Below are 16197 nucleotides of genomic sequence, written 5' to 3' on the forward strand. Positions count from 1 at the left end.
CTCGTTTAGCTGCTAAAAAGAAATATTATTCTCGCATCTGGCTTTTGCCCTCAGGCAGTGTGCGCTATCTCTTTGTGACAGGGCGCTAAAAACCTGTTGCACACATGTGTGTTTGTGCTCTATTGTTTAGATTGAAGGAATGAACCGACGGCGACGGCAAGTCAAGTGGTCGTTGATACGTGCCGCTGTGATACACGTGGCCTGTTTGCCGGCCTTTGGGGCCTGGAACACACACGCACACACGCACGCACGCACGCACGCACGCACACGCACGCACACATAATGTAGCGGATGAAATGGGTTTTATACAGGTGAAGGCCGGACGGAACACTGCTTGCCGGAAACGGCTCAGAGCCCAGACCAGTCTGCGCGCGCGCCTCCCTCTTCTTCATCCAAGTACTCAGTCAGCCACTACGCGGCGTAACAATATATATATATATATATATATATATATATATATATATATATACGCCACAGAAAAGAGCCGGGAGAATGAGGGTAATGAAGAAAGGAGGAAAGCTGAGAGGGGAGAAAGCCTTGGCTCATGGGCTGTCGGCGGGCATACAAGGTCACTCCGAGGACGCCAGCGTCTGGTGCCTGGCATCCCGTTTTGACAGACAACGGCGCGAGTGTCAAGCGCGTAGGAACGTCACGCACAGCTTACACCAGCAATTGCGCGGTATCTAACTTCAGCTGCATTGTTTAAAGGGCAAGCGTTGTTGAGGTGAGTGGTTGTGGTCAGTATAAGCATGCTAGACCTAGTTATCTGTTTTTTTACATTTTATTCGCAGCCTTCGAAGCTTCCTTCAATACCTGCGCTTAGTTGGTGTTTCTCTCCTAATAGTGAAATACTTACACTGAAGTGATGGCTGTGATGACTGCCACTTAAATTAAATATCATTACAGCAAAGATGCCGGTTTCCGTGCAAGTAGCTTGAAAACAGCGTTGCAGGTCCGATGGCAGTGCTGTACCTATATTCTTCAGTGAGTAATAACATTGGTTACTATTTCGAAATGAGATTATTGCCTATCTAAGCGAGGAAACATTAATCTACTGAGTAAAGTGTCCGCATTTCCTCACTTGAACGCTAAGCTGATATTTTGCACCCACGCGGAATTTCGGAGAAACGTACAAGGTAATTATTTGTCAGATGGTACACAATGTCAATGCATTAGCGACAACTTTAGCGTCTGTTCAGTAGCAAATGTGGCGTCTGTTGAGTCCGTCATTTAAGGAGGCATTGAGGACAGTTGAGTGCAATTTTTTTCAGCGAAAATCGACTTTTCGCTCTCTGCGGTAATGCTGATGTATATATACCTGGCGACAAAACAGCTATTAATAGCCCAGAAAATTGTACTGAAAGGCAGAAAATTTTTTCCCTGTCACATGATTCTGACTGGTGATCCGAACAGAATAGGAATCCGTGATCTTCGTTGGTTACTTAATGCGGAAGCAGCCCAGCCTTATAGATTGACTTCGAAAATAGCGGTCTTGAGGTAATCGCAATTCGTGAAGACTGCCGGTGGGGGCGATGCCTGTATTTCGTTACTTTTTGTTTGCTAACTTGTAGAAGCTCTGTTTCCAGTGCAGCTATCTTGTTTGTATTTAGAATACGGAATCTGTCGGTACAGGCCAACTACAATATGGCCTCAATGTCCCTGCAATTTTGCATCTTGTACTCTCCGAGAAGACAAGCGTTTGACAGTCGATGGGAAACGAAAGGTTTTCTCTAACCGAAAGCAATGAAGTCGCCTCAATGAGCGCTGATGAGCTTTGTTAGAATGTTGTCAACAAGCACTGCGTGATATTTTGGAGCTGCACCGATGCAATAATTATGGCCTGTAGCAAACGTCATGCTTTCCGACAGGTGTACATCACGCTTCAGAAGGACGTGGCAAGCACCACAACGACAACACGCTGTTATTGCGCGCTTTCGGAAGGCCAGCGGCTAGCAGCGGGGTCTTTTCAAGGTCGTCGCAAGCAGCGGGCGCTTTAGTTGACGCACGCCGGAAGATGTCAATTACGCAGGAGCCTTAATGAGAGAAGACCGGGGGGGGGGGGGGGGGTCGTTGTGCAATAAAAACGAAGAAGCCCTCGTATTACTTTTTAGCGAAGGGGACGGTTTTGCATTCCTGTAATGGCGGGAACGTGATGTTGTCACTTAAGGAAGGATACAAGGGAAAGTGCACTGGCCTGTCCATTAGCTCGAGCTGACCCATAATCGCTGCCACGCGCAGTCAGGGAAGAGTAGAAAGAGATGTGAGAGGAAAGATTGAAAGAAGAGACCTATGTTGCAACAACGGCGTCCACCCACAGCCCGGCTCGAGCGGGACGGCGGTGGGCCCTTTCTGCGCACTGGCGACGAATACTCTGTGCGCGTTGCGCTCTCTGCCGCCTACAGGGACGCGAAGACTCCACTACAGTGGCTGACCCTACCCTTCCCGGCCGTTCAGATCTGTAGCGACGGGTGCTGCTCGCCTAGATTCGTGCCTTCCCACGCGCGCTTGCGATAGGGGGCGTTACGTAGTAAAGAACAAAATGTGGAGTGCTGGTGTACTTTATTATGAAAGAAGAGACATATTTTCTTTCAAATTTCTGGCGTTAAAAACAATATAAAAGACAAATCGCCCTCCAATCTCATGGAATTAAAACAAGCATAGGACACGCATTATGGCTTTCAATGGAGGGGACGGATTTTGATTTGTTTAACCTTCATAGCATATACTGATTGCAGATAAATCGCCAGCTCTGACCCAGGCCAGAATGGCAAGCGATGAAGGCGAGGAGCGGAAATATATATTCATCATTCGCAAGTTTTATGGCAGCTCTTCACGTCCTATGTCGTGTATGTCCGAATTTTCAGATACGGTATGCCGCATCGATAGCGCAGAATTTATATAAACGATGAATTTCTTAACACATGAATTGAGGCTAGGCATGCTGGTACATATCGCCGCAGAGGTTAATCGAAACATCAGGAGGTGTAGTATATGTCGGGACAGGTGGGGCGACATCTCTTCAAATAAATTTGAAAATGATTTTTTTTGCGCTTCATGTATATTCAGTTTATGGTATATGCATGAATCTGGATGGAGTGAACGAAGTATTGCTCTAATGTATTGATGCAAAAGAGATTCAGGCTATAACGCAGCAAAAGTGGAGTTATTCTGTTTGTTTAATCGTTTGTTAGTCAGCGTGGCTTGTGCCACTATCTGATTATAGCAGAGCCTCATTTTCGTTTTGCGAACATCCATCGTAGGTATAACCAGGCAACAGCGTATATGAGAGGCTGACTGGAGCTTCATGCTTTGGGTGGCAAAAAAATGGCAGTTTTTTTTTGTTTTGCAGCCCCTTATGTTTTTTTTTTTTTTTGACGTTGTCAGCAATGCGTTCTGTTTGCAAGATTCATCAAAAATGGCACCAACAAGGCTGCAGAAAAACAGAACAGAGCATGACTTGCACGTGAGTTCCGCTGAGTGTTACAGAGTCTTAAATTTGGACTTGCGGCGGTAGAGAACAGAGGTAGCCTTAGGTACTACGTATTGTCACCGACAAACGGGTGAAGAAATAGCCCAGGTTCTAATTAGACGAGGTGGGCGTGCCAGCCAGCAGGCAGCTCGAGCGAGGAAGACGACGATCTTCGATCACCTCCGATGCCCAAGGCTTGGCAAGTCCCTGCTTAAACAGTTCGGCCGCGGTACGGCGCCACTGATTGGTCGGACGGTGGCGTTGCTCCCGCTCTCTGAAGGGCACCGACTCGGTGCCGCAGCAATGGGCAGCACGAAGAGAAGGGACGCTGCATGTGTTCGGCGGCAGGTGTAGACATGCCTGTAGCGCTAGCGGGCGTGGTATGGCTTCATCCGTGCGACATGGACAACTTCGGAGGTCGGCCGTCTGGAGGAGCGAACTGTTCCTTGGGGAAGGACCTCATAGTTCACCTCACTTACTTGGCGGATTACTTCGTAGGGGCCGAAATATCGGCGCAGAAGCTTTTCGGAGCGTCCACGCATGCGGATTGGGCTCCAAACCCAGACTTGTTCGCCGGGCTGGTAACTAACAGCTCTGTGGCGGAGGTTATAGCGGCGAGCGTCGTGGGCTTGCGGTGCCGGATGCGCTGTCGAGCGAGTTGGCGGGCGGCCTCGGCGTGACGAACGAAGTGGTCAGCACCCACAACAGTTGAGGTAGTACTAGTTGGAAGCAACATTGCATCCAGCATGGTTGTGGCTTCGCGACCATGCACTAAACGAAACGGAGTGAAACGCGTCGTTTCCTGTAGTGCAGTGTTATAGGCGAAAGTAACGTAAGGGAGTATGGCATCCCAGTTCCGGTGGTCTGCGTCAACATACATGGAGATCATGTCGGCGATCGTCTTGTTGAGCCGTTCGGTGAGTCCGTTCGTTTGAGGGTGGTAAGCGGTTGTTTTTCGGTGACTCGTGCCGCTAAGGCGCATAACCTCCTGTGTGAGGGCCGGGGTGAACGCCGTTCCCCTGTCAGTTATAACGACGAGGGGGGCACCATGACGAAGCACAATGTTCTGAACGAAAAAGTTCGCAATTTCGTCAGCGGTACCACGGGGAAGAGCTTTAGTTTCACAGTACCGGCTGAGTTAGTCGGTGGCCACCACAATGTAGCGGTTACCCAGCGAGGACTGCGGAAAGGGGCCGAGTAAGTCCATGCCGACTTGGTGGAAGGGGACTTGTGGCGGATCAATGGGCTGTAGTAGTCCGGCAGGCTTAGTCGGTGGCGTCTTGCGACGTTGGCACTCGCGGCAAGTTCGGACGTAACGCTGTACAACTGCCGCAACCCTGGGCCAGTAGTACTTTTGGCGTATCCGCGCCAAAGTGCGAGAAAAACCCAGGTGACCAGAAGATGGGTCATCATGGCACGCCTGCAGGACTTCTTCGCGCAAAGCCGCAGGTACGACGAGCAGATAGACAGCTTCCGTCGGGCGGTAGTTTTTCTTATACAGAACGCCATCGCGCAAACAGAATGACGACAGACCACGTGAGAAGAGTCGCGGGGGCGACTCTGCGCTTCCTTCAAGATACTCAATGAGAGGCCGGAGTTCACTGTCGTCTCTTTGGTGTTGAGTGAGGACGGACGTGGAGATGGCGCCGAGAAATACAGAATCGTCGTCGGGATCAGCTCGGTTGTCCTCGACAGGGGCACGAGACAGACAGTCGGCATCACTGTGCTTCCTACCGGACTTATAAACGATGGTGACATCGAACTCTTGAAGACGAAGGCTCCAGCGTGCAAGCCGCCCCGAGGGATCTTTCAGGTTCGCTAGCCAACACAGAGAATGGTGATCACTGACAACTCGAAACGGGCGGCCGTATAAATATGGACGAAATTTGGTCACTGCCCACACAATTGCCAGGCATTCTTTTTCAGTAGTGGAATAGTTCGCCTCCGAGCGTGACAAGGTGCGGCTTGCGTATGCGATTACGCGTTCGAGACCATCCTGCCACTGCACAAGGACCGCACCGAGGCCGATGTTGCTGGCGTTTGTGTGCAGTTCAGTGTCGGCTGACTCGTCGAAGTGGCCAAGGATGGGCGTACTTTGCAGACGACTGCGGAGGTCTTCGAAGGCCTGTTGTTGCTCCTGGCCCCAGAAGAACGGTTCGGCATCTTTTGTGAGGCGGATGAGGGGCTCAGCAATCTGGGAGAAGTTCCGCACAAAACGCCGATAATAGGCGCAGAGGCCCAGAAAGCGGCGCACACTTCGCTTATCGGTTGGCATGGGAAAAGCAGCGACGGCGGCTGTCTTATCGGGATCAGGGCTTACCCCCTTAGCGCTCACGATGTGGCCCAGAAACTTCAACTCCAAAAAAAATGCCCTTCCCTGGCACCGCGAGCATATTTTAACAGCCTGAGCAACAAATTGTTCTGAAAGTGGCTAAAAAATGCATTCATTACATAAAAGACATCGACTATTCATGCCACCTAAAATTCCTCCAAAGCAAGCAAATAATATACAAAGAAAAATTCCCATTCCTGCACCTCACAGCGATTGCCAGTGCTGCTGTCTCGCTTGAATCTTGCCTTACAAGCGGACATACTGATGTCATCCATGGGGACGACCATTCAATTGCTTAAAACCACAAGGGCGTTTGTAGATGAAGGCGTAGCCGGCTGGAGGTGGTTGCACATCACTCCCTTTGTCTTCCCTCAATTGTGCCATGGCAGGTGGCCGACAAAGTAAACCGAGCGAAGAGGGCAGGCCCAGCCTATAGTCTTTTTCAGTCTCACTGCTGTGCGCAATTTGAAAGGCAAAGTTGCTAACGGCCGATTCTTCCTGGGCTACATAAGCTAGATCACAGACTGATGATGGGTGCAGGGGTCAAGTGGATGCAGCTAGCACAGGAAAGGGCTAATTTGGGGAATATGGGAGAGGCTGTCGCCCTGCAGTGGGTATAGTCTGGCTGACGATGATGAAGGATGATTGAACACCAATGAATATTTCACTTTTCTTACCCTTGGCGCAAATCGCTGCACAGTCCCATAAATGTTGGTTATATGAGTGTACATCTGATTGGGAATGAGAGGGCAAAGACTAGTATAATGCAGCAGCGTCAGTTTCGAGTTAAAGAACAAATTCTGGTTCCTTGCTTAAAATGCTGCTGGATTTATACTATCTTCCAGTAGAATGCATGAGAACTGGTGTAATGCCCTCGCACAAAGTGCAGACGTTAAGGAACATGCACATGTTCTTCCAGAGAACGAAACATTCCAAAGTAGTGGTAATGACCATCGGTCATCACTGCTGGATCAGTATGCCTCTGCGTCTTTAGTAATTTTCTAGCATCCGTGGGTAACTCTGGATGGTATGGCTTCAGCACTTTAAGCAGGGAATGCAGGTGAGAAGCAGGCTATTAATTGCCCACTCGCGCAAGTCGTGTTCTAGACATTGAGTAGGGGCACCAGACTCAAGTGTCATCCTATCTTCATAAACCACCAACTCCTTATTGTCAGAAATCCGCGACAACTCCTATGTTGCCCTTTCTATGTCAGAGATGCTGCTAGCGGTGCTAAAATCCGACAAGTGAACTGCGGCTTTCAACTGCGTCCTCGCCTGGCGCTGATAAAGAGGATAAAATAATATTATGTGATCAAAAGGCATCTTGATACTGTTCTGCTCATGTTGCCTACAATCTGCTGCCATGACCATTATCAAGCCTAACAACAGAAAAACAGTTTTCTAGTTCGTCGTGAACAACCTCTGCTGTTCTTCGGCGTCGTTGCTGAATGGACACTTCGCTTAGCGAACACTTCATTCTCTTCATGATACAACGAATGTAACACTTTATCAAACTATCACGAAGAACCAACACAACTCACAGCACAACAATGGAAGTCTAGAAATCACTCACCATTGAGGTCATCCTCTGGGCAAGCCTTTGTTGTTTCAGCTGAATTCCAGTGAAACCACAACGAAACATAGCAGCGCGGGCACGGCGACCGCAAGAAAAACTGTACTAGAAGAACAAAAAACGTGAATATCTTGCCACGACTGCCGCTGACACGCAACGCAGGTTCTCCGATGAGCGCGCATCGCAGGATTGGCTCTCGGCGCGGCCGCGGTTTGGATTTGGATTTGTGATAGTGATCTCCATGGCCATTAGACTGCGGGGCGTCAGTGAAACCAGAACTAAATTTCTTCGGCAGTTTTAATTTTGTCTGCATGTTTAATTGAAAAACAAAGTACTTCCAGCTCATTAAAAATATTTTAGATAGAAATATATCTTTCTACATTAGTGTCACAGAGTGCAAGTACACTTGGACTGCTCACCATTTGCATATGCAAACTTGCAAACTTGCCCCCGAAGTAAAAATTAATAAATAAATAAATTAATACTGTCATGGTGAGTAGAAGTGATCTGGTACCGGCTTTTCTATTTGGGCTTCAGAAATAGCCCGAGAGGGCAGACAATTAACCTATAGCATGAATGTTATATCAATGTCATCGTATGTGATTCAACATTTATTCATCATTTGACAATATTGCTGCAATGTAAAAAGACCACTTTAGGGCAATGTTATCAGCATGTTGCTTGGTAACATTGCAGCAACATTATCTAATGTTGAAGAATGTTAGCACAACATAGTACAACATTGGCAATGTTGTTGCAACATTGCAGTAACATACTGTGCTACTAGGGAAGTTTGCTTGTATCACAGTCGTTACCTTTGCCAACAGCTCAGTATTGGTCAGCGATCCTCAGAAATGAAACATTTTTCACATTTATTTTCACAGGGTTTAATATTTACATCAAGAACACTCTTCAGCTCGTTTTTATGACGCCGGCAGACGGGATCCAGGCTGGCTGGCCGGTCGGCATGCTCGGCGTAAACATGTACCTCACGTTCGCACAAGAAAATACGAAACAGCCGTGAACCAGAAAGGATGCTTCCTAGATTCGAGCAACGATAATGTGCCTGTGCAAAAGTGGATCTTTTGGCAACGACACCACCTGCGGCAACGCCGGGCGACGAACTGTGCGCTGGTCCCAGGCTGCCGTAGTCGTCGCTAGGCCTAGGTGGTTTCGTATATACTCCGCAGCTGACGGCGCTTCGGAAGTCGCCTGTGCTGCAATAAAAGGCCTACTATTCACATCGCTTTACTACCAACTCGTCCGATAACAAAAGATAAGTTCGATTTCCACGACGCCTTCAGCAACGGAGCTAGCAGACGGGCCGCGCGCACGAAGCAGCAGCGTCGAGCAGTCGGGATAGGACAACGTCGGCGTGAGGTCGGCGCTGTTGTCGGCAGAGTGTGACACTCGGGTCGGCCGACGGCTGCTATGTCGCCGACGCGACGGCGATGCGCTCGTCGGGCGACGATCGGCGCTCGGTCGGCGTCTGCGCAGTGTGACAGGCGCGCCGACGGCACGAAAATCGCTGCCGCCGACCATCGCCAGACCGAAATCGGCCGATCGTCGGCCTAGTGTGAACGCGCCTTAAGAGATAGCAAGGGGTCGGAGTGGGGGAGGGAACAAACGCGTGTTAATGACATCTTAGTTGAAATCAAGAGAAAGAAATGAGCTTGGGCAGGGCATGTAAATGCGAAGGGAAGATAAGCGCTGGTCCTCAAGGGTAGCGGAGTGGGTTCTAAGAGAAGGTAAGCGTAACAGGGGGTGGCAGAAAGTTACGTGGGCGGATGAGATAAAGAAGTTTGCGGGGATACGGAGGCCGCAGCTGCCAAAGGACAGGGTTGACTGGAGAGACACGGGAGAGTCCTTTCTCCTGCAGTGGGCGTAGTCAAGCTGATGGTGATGATGATGATTGGAGCTGGAGGAGAAGAGGCATGTACTCGCAAAGCGGCCATGCGAAAAAGGCGGACTGGCGTGAGCTCCTACTAGATCCCAGTCCCAAAGAGCCACGCCAAGCCACCTGCACCTTCTCCGCCGGACCTTGCCGCCTTTTTCGCATGAGGTATACAAGCGCCATCCGGCCTAGTGCACTACTTGGTTGAAAAAGGAATGCATTAGAAAAGCGTCATGCACTTTGTTATATCCAAGTTTTGGCACTGCCGATGTGAGATGCACTTATCGACTGGAATATTTAGCCAGCGTGTGTACAAGTGTGTTTTCACCTTGTACTAATTTCATTTCATTTCATTTTAATACCTTAAAGACCCACTGGGAGTATTACATAATTCCTTCGCTGATTCTTCGACGGAGCTACCGGAAAGCAGAATACACGACGGTGCGGCTGCAGAGCATCCGCCTTGTTTGCCTGATATGCTAAGTTCGAGTCGCTTTGGGTGACCATTACAAGATGTTAATGCGAGAGCCTTACCAGCCCCATTACGAGAAAAGCCGGTGGCGTCTGTACGGAGATAGTACAAAAAAGAAGGTATTCTCCACTCCAGATGATCCAAGCGAATTACGTAGTAGTAAGCTGTATTACTGCTATAATTGTAAATTACGGCTGAATTCTGGCGGATTACGCAGGATTTTGTCAAAATACGGGAGATTAAATTGGATAACCATGGTTTGTCGCACGGGTGGATTCTGGCGGACTGGGATGAGTTAAAATAGGATTACATTGAACTAGGTTGAGTTGGAATGGATTTTGCGGAATTATGGTGTATTATGGTTGATCTAAGTAGAATTAACATACATTAAGTTGGATTACAGTAAGTTAAGAGCAGATTACGTTAGAATGAGTTTCAGTATGGTGGACTAAGTTCGATTATGGTGGATTCTGATTGATTACGGAATAACAGTGGATTACGTCGGATTAGGTTAGAAAGAGTGCATTACATTAGATTAACCTGCAGAACCAAACATTAAGCTACCGCCGCGGTGGCTCAGTGGCTGTGGTGCTCGGCTGCTGTCCCGAAAGACGCGGGTTCGATCCCGGCCGCGGCGGTTGAATTTCTTTGGAGGAGAAATTCGAGGCCCGTGTACTGTGCGATGTCAGTGCACGTTAAAGAACCCCAGGTGGTCGAAATTTCCGGAGCCCTCCACTACGGCGTCTCTCATAGCCTTAGTCGCTTTGGGACGTTAAACCCCATAAACCAAACCAAACCAAACATTAAGCTAGAAAACAGTACATTGTGATGGATTAAGAGTGGGTTATATTGAATTCGGTTGGATTATGGTGGATTGTGATGGAATAGATGAGTGTGGTGAATTAAGAGTGGTTTACATAGAATTAGGTTCGATTAGAGGGATTGGGGTGATTTAAGGGTGGATTACAATGGATTTTTGGTGGATTAAAAAAATGCGTTCACCTTCACAGCATTAGTAGTCTTAAGTGTATTTTGTACTTTCTTTATGCATATTGCCACCGTACGAACCATTCAGTGGCGCCGTACCACGGCCGAACTGTTTAAGCTGGGACTTGCCAAGCCTTGGGCACTCGAGGTGCTGGAAGATCGTCTTCTTCCTCGCTCGAGCTGCCTGCTGGCTGGCACGCCCACCTCGTCTAATTAGAACCTGGTCTGTTTCTTCAACCGTTTGTCGGTGACAATATAGAGAGAGAAGCATTAAGAAAAGCTGCCACAGCTTTCTGGAAATGCACAGGTTCCCAGAAAAGTTTTGAGAACAGCGGCCTGGCATGGGACGGGCACTTTGTAGGTCTTGCTGAACGTGCGGCTGTTTAACAGTCACCAGCAATCCCGCTGCCTCTTTAGTGATCATTTAATACTTTTACCTTTCAACTACTAACAACACTGTTATTACGGCCGCGATTACTGTTATTAGCTCAAAAATGCTTAAACACTGGCCTCTATTGCAAAAGAGGAGGTGGTGAAATCACAGCCCGTTGGGATCACCTGTGGGAACCTCTGATATGCCTATTTTAACAAGAGTACTGTAAGTGCCCTGGAAGCTGCTGCCCTTAATTCGATGACTGTAGGGGCCTCAGTAGTATTATATGTGTTCAGGACATAAAAATCTGCCTTCGTGCCGCAATTGCATAGAGGTCTAACGAATCGCTAAGATGTACTGTACTACTGATCACAAGCATGATGCTCTGGGAATGCCCTTTATAGACTTGTGATGGAACAGCGAAAAACACCGGGACAAGAGACAAGTGAACAGCGCTTGTTTCTCGTCCCGGTGTTTTGAGCTGTTTCATCACAAATCAGCGACCAGCATGCCCAAGATGCAGTCCTGGCTTCAAATATGACATCTTGCAACATGATCTTCTCAAAGGGACTTCCAAACGGTGCTTTTAGTGGGTGGGGTGCAAGTCGCTAATGTGCTGGCTCAGCCAGCGACAGTAGGTACTCATTACAAATATTTGAAAAATCATGCATTTTCTGTGGAGCTCTCGCATACAACAGAACTCGTGCAATAGGGCCGCCGCGCTGGCTCAGTGGTTATGACATTTCTCTGCCGACCCGAAGGACGCTGGTTCGATCCTGGCCGCGGCGGTCGAATTTCGATGTACGCGAAATTCTAGAGGCCTGTGTACGGTGCGGTTTCAGTGCACGTTAAAGAACCCCAGGGGGACGAAATTTCCGGAGCCCTTCACTACATGAATTATGAAATATGACCTGAATTATGCGCCTTAAGCAGAATCGCAAAATGTCGAATAATGCATTTTCGTACTCAGTAACCATAACTACAGGTTCTATGCAGCGCTCCGTCTTATCAAAGCACCGACGCTATTCAAGCGTAAGTCTTGGCATAGAAATGATCGGTCAGTGCTACTGCCCATTTCGTCTTTCTTTCCGCGTCGTGAACTGTACATTCTGCAAACCACTTCGGGCGCACAATGGGCAGAATCATGGAGTGAGAAGCACTCTGCAGAAGAACGCAAATGACAAAGGGAGCCGTTGCGTACAGCGTCTTGTCCTTTGGGCACACACAGCCAACAATGTAACATATACCGAACGCTTCGTATTGTTCCTGTTCTTTCAGATACACTGAGGTGTCGTTCGCTCGTGGCGCGCCTGGCAGAGAGACCCGGCAATGGGCGCCCTTCTAGAGTGGCTCGTCTCAGCCCTCTGGGACTGGCGAGTGATCACCACAGCACTGGTGTTCGCCATCTCGTACCTGGTGGGACGCTTCTATCACAGGGTGTCAAAGTACCCCAAAGGGCCCTTCCCACTGCCGGTGGTGGGGAACCTGCTCAGTAAGTCTTTGGAGATAGTGATAAGAATTCTGCTTTTCTTCCTTAGCTTTGCTACTGTTTCTACTTCGGAATAATTGTTCTTCAACTTTTCAGGCTCAGGTTGCCTTCTCGATACCATTTTAATAAAAAAGATTTTTTCAACCTTTTTCTTTTCTCTTCCTTCTGCTTTCATCTTCAGTTTCTTTTAAAAAAGCAGCACTAGGCCAAACGTCTCCCGACCAATTGACATGCTTTTGAGCCGCATAATTGAGTACTTTTGGGCACACTTGAAGCTCGTAAAATCCGTACGGATACGGTCAAGCGTGCTTCTTTCTGATATTTTTGCATTCTTGTGTACTGTGCCCTCCAAGCAACATGAACGAAAAGGAAGCCTAATGGTCTCAAGAGTTTTTAACAGCGCTGTGATATTTTACTACAGTAATAACAAAAGGAAGAGAACATTTGAAAAAAACGAATGACCCTTGGGCCAAAGGCGCATTGCAAATACAAACCTGGAATCGGGAAGATGTCGAGATATCTGAAACAGAGCTAACGTGATTAAGTAATTCGTCTTTGTCTTAACTAATGATCTCAACAAATAGCTGGAATCCGGCTGAACACGACTTCCTCTTCTGGCTGATCTGCGACACTATCAGTGTGTATATATATATATTGTAAAGAGGAAGATGAGCAGCGGCGGCCGCCGCTCCGCTAGCGCGCGGCGCGAGATCGCTGGCCATTATAAAGAGGTGAAGAAGAAGAAGAAGATCGCTGGCTGGATGACCGAAGCTCGGACCGGCATTTTGGCTAGCTGTCGCTAAGTTACTTTCCCCGGAAATCCTGCGACAATTTGGTGGAGCTGTGCTGGGTACAGCCTTTGGCCAACGTCCTGGAGCTTCGCAGCAGAACGATCGCTCCAGCCATGTCCACCGACGCAAGCCAGTCATCTTCCCTTTCGCCTACGCCCGTCGTTTGCCCTGGCACTCTCCGACATTTTTACCGGGTCCGATGATCACGACGTTGAGGATTGGCTTGCCTCCTACGAGCGGATAAGCGGCCACAGCCGGTGGGACGACGCCATGAAATTGAACAACGTGGTGTTTTACCTCTCGGACGTGGCCAGCCTATGGCACAGGATCCATGAAGCAGACTGGTCTGCCTTCAAAAGAGCCTTTTCTGACATCTTTGGGCGCCCTGCAGTACGCGAGCTGCGCGCTGAACAGCGCCTGCCAGTGAGAGCCCAGCTGCAGGGAGAATCGTTCACGAGTTATATCGAGGATGTCATCAACCTCTGTTCAAGGGTAGACTCGTCTATGACCGAGGCGGACCGGATTAAGCATGTCCTGAAAGGCATCGAAACGGAAGCATTTCAGATGCTTATCGCCCGGAACACTACCACCGTTGCCGAAGTATTCAACCTGTGTCAGAGCTACGATGAGCTCCGCAAGCAGCGCATTCCGGTGCTACCACCCTCCGTGCAGCCTGACTCGCTTTCCAGCCTCGCTGTGACAACCTCTCACAGCCCACTACTTGACCAGATAAAAGACTTTGTACGTGAGGAGGTGGCTCGACAGCTGTCACTTCTTCACGGCGTGCAGGGGCCTCCCTCCAACCTGGATCCGACCCTACAAACGGTGATTCGCGAGCAAGTGACCGAAGCGCTACCACCTGTTCGTCCGCCGGTTCCCGCTGCAGCGCCGCTCACATACGCTGACGCCGTTCGAAAACCAAGAGCCGAGCAGTTTGTCTCGTATTATCCTCCGACGCCGCCGCCTCCTTTCCAACCCGACCACCTCCTGCTCGTGTCAACCCTTGGCGCACCCGTGACAACCGTCCTATTTGCTATGCATGTGGTGTCCCTGGCCACGTTGCGTGCCTGTGCCGACGCCGTGTGCCACCACCCGTGGATGACCCCAGGACCTACGTCTACGCGGCACCACAGCCCCCGCCACGTCCGTCGGCCGCCGAACAGCTTGATGCCTCCGATCGCCGCCCGTATTCTCGCCGCCGTTCGCCATCCCCGCGGCGCCGTTCTGTTTCGCCACTGCGTCCTCATTCCCCTATGCGCCAGGAAAACTAGTTGCCGCAGTTCCCGAGGCAAGAACTGCGTATTCGGCGACAAGTTCAAGGCCTCGTTTGTCCCCAGCGAATGTGCTCGACGTTTCTGTGGAGGGCCACACCGCCTTGGCGCTTGTTGATACTGGCGCTGCTGTTTCTGTGATGAATGAGAAACTGTGCCGCAAACTTCGCAAAGTGACGACGCCGTTATCCGGATTTTCGCTTCATACAGCTAATGCGCAGCGAATCTCGCCTTTAGCCGCCTGCACAGCCAGGGTCATCACTTACGGTTCCTTATATACTGTTGAATTCGTCGTTCTCTCATCGTGCTCGCATGACATTATTTTAGGTTGGGACTTTCTTTCCCAACATGAGGCCCTCATCGACTGCGCTCGTGCCGAGCTCGAACTTCTTCCGTGCAGTGCTCCTTCGCCTGATACGTCATCTTCGTGGGGCAAACTGTCTGTGGCTGACGACATCGAGATTCCTCCGTGCTCATCTGTTCCTGTCCCTGTCTCCTGCCTCACCGCATCTGACGGCGCCGTCGTCTTTACACCATCCGACGTCTTCATCTCTCGGCACGGTCTGCCTCTGCCATTCGCTGTGCTCACTGTTCAAGACGGCTGCAGCCTCATCCCGGTCTCGAAACCTTTTTTGAGCCCCTGCATATTTCTCCGTGGCGAATGCCTTGGCCACATTCAGCCCGTCGACTCTTTGCTCGATCCCGAACGATGCGCCGAATCATGTTCTCTTGCTACTAATTCTCTTACTTTGCCCGCATCTCCCGTTGTGGCCACAGACGATGCCTTTGCCGATTCCGTCGACGCCAGTCTTGCCACACCGCAACGCGCCCGACTACTTCACCTACTGAACCAGTTTCGCTCTTCTTTCGACGTGGCTCAAAACCGACTCGGCCGCACGTCTACCGTGACCCATGAGGTCGACACCGGAGCCCACTTGCCACTTCGTCAACGCCCTTACCGAGTTAGGGCTGCCGAACGCCAGATTATCAACACTCAGGTGGACGACATGCTTCAGCGAGGCGTCATTCAACCATCCAGTAGTCCATGGGCCTCTCCTGTGGTTCTGGTGAAGAAAAAAGATGGCACAATAGGATTTTGCGTCGATTATCGGCGGCTTAACAAGATCACCCGCAAAGACGTTTACCCGCTGCCGCGAATTGATGACGCCCTTGACTGCCTCCAAGGCGCGGAGTTCTTTTCTTCTTTAGACCTGCGTTCGGGGTATTGGCAGGTCCCTGTGGCGGAGGCTGACCGTGCCAAGACGGCTTTTGTTACACCAGATGGCCTGTACGAATTTACCGTCAAGCCTTTTCGCCTTTGTAATGCCCCAGCGACTTTCGAGCGAATGATGGACTCCATTTTACGCGGCCTGAAGTGGACCACGTGCCTGTGCTACTTAGACGACATTGTCGTCTTCGCGCCTGATTTTGAGACGCACCTTCACCGCTTGGAGCACGTGTTGACATGTGTAGCTGCCGCGGGGCTCCAACTTAATCTCAAAAAGTGTCGCTTTGGCGCCCGCCAACTGACAATATTAGGTCACGT

General features: G+C 49.9%; 1 protein-coding gene across 1 annotated transcript in view; it reads left to right on the forward strand.

Moving 5' to 3' along the window:
• The first annotated feature begins 599 nt into the window (after positions 1–599).
• Positions 600–16197, forward strand: part of LOC149342867 (steroid 17-alpha-hydroxylase/17,20 lyase-like) — a 34082-nt gene continuing 18484 nt past the window's right edge. Inside the window, exons 1-2 of the mRNA XM_089545384.1 lie at positions 600–724; positions 12379–12592. Coding sequence (XP_089401510.1) covers positions 12430–12592 — 163 coding nt within the window. The 5' untranslated portion in view covers positions 600–724; positions 12379–12429. The remainder of the gene's footprint in view (positions 725–12378; positions 12593–16197) is intronic.

Source organism: Amblyomma mixtum, chromosome 5 (genome assembly GCF_055824585.1).
Source record: "Amblyomma mixtum isolate Tamu chromosome 5, ASM5582458v1, whole genome shotgun sequence".
NCBI classification, from domain to species: Eukaryota; Metazoa; Arthropoda; class Arachnida; order Ixodida; family Ixodidae; genus Amblyomma; species Amblyomma mixtum.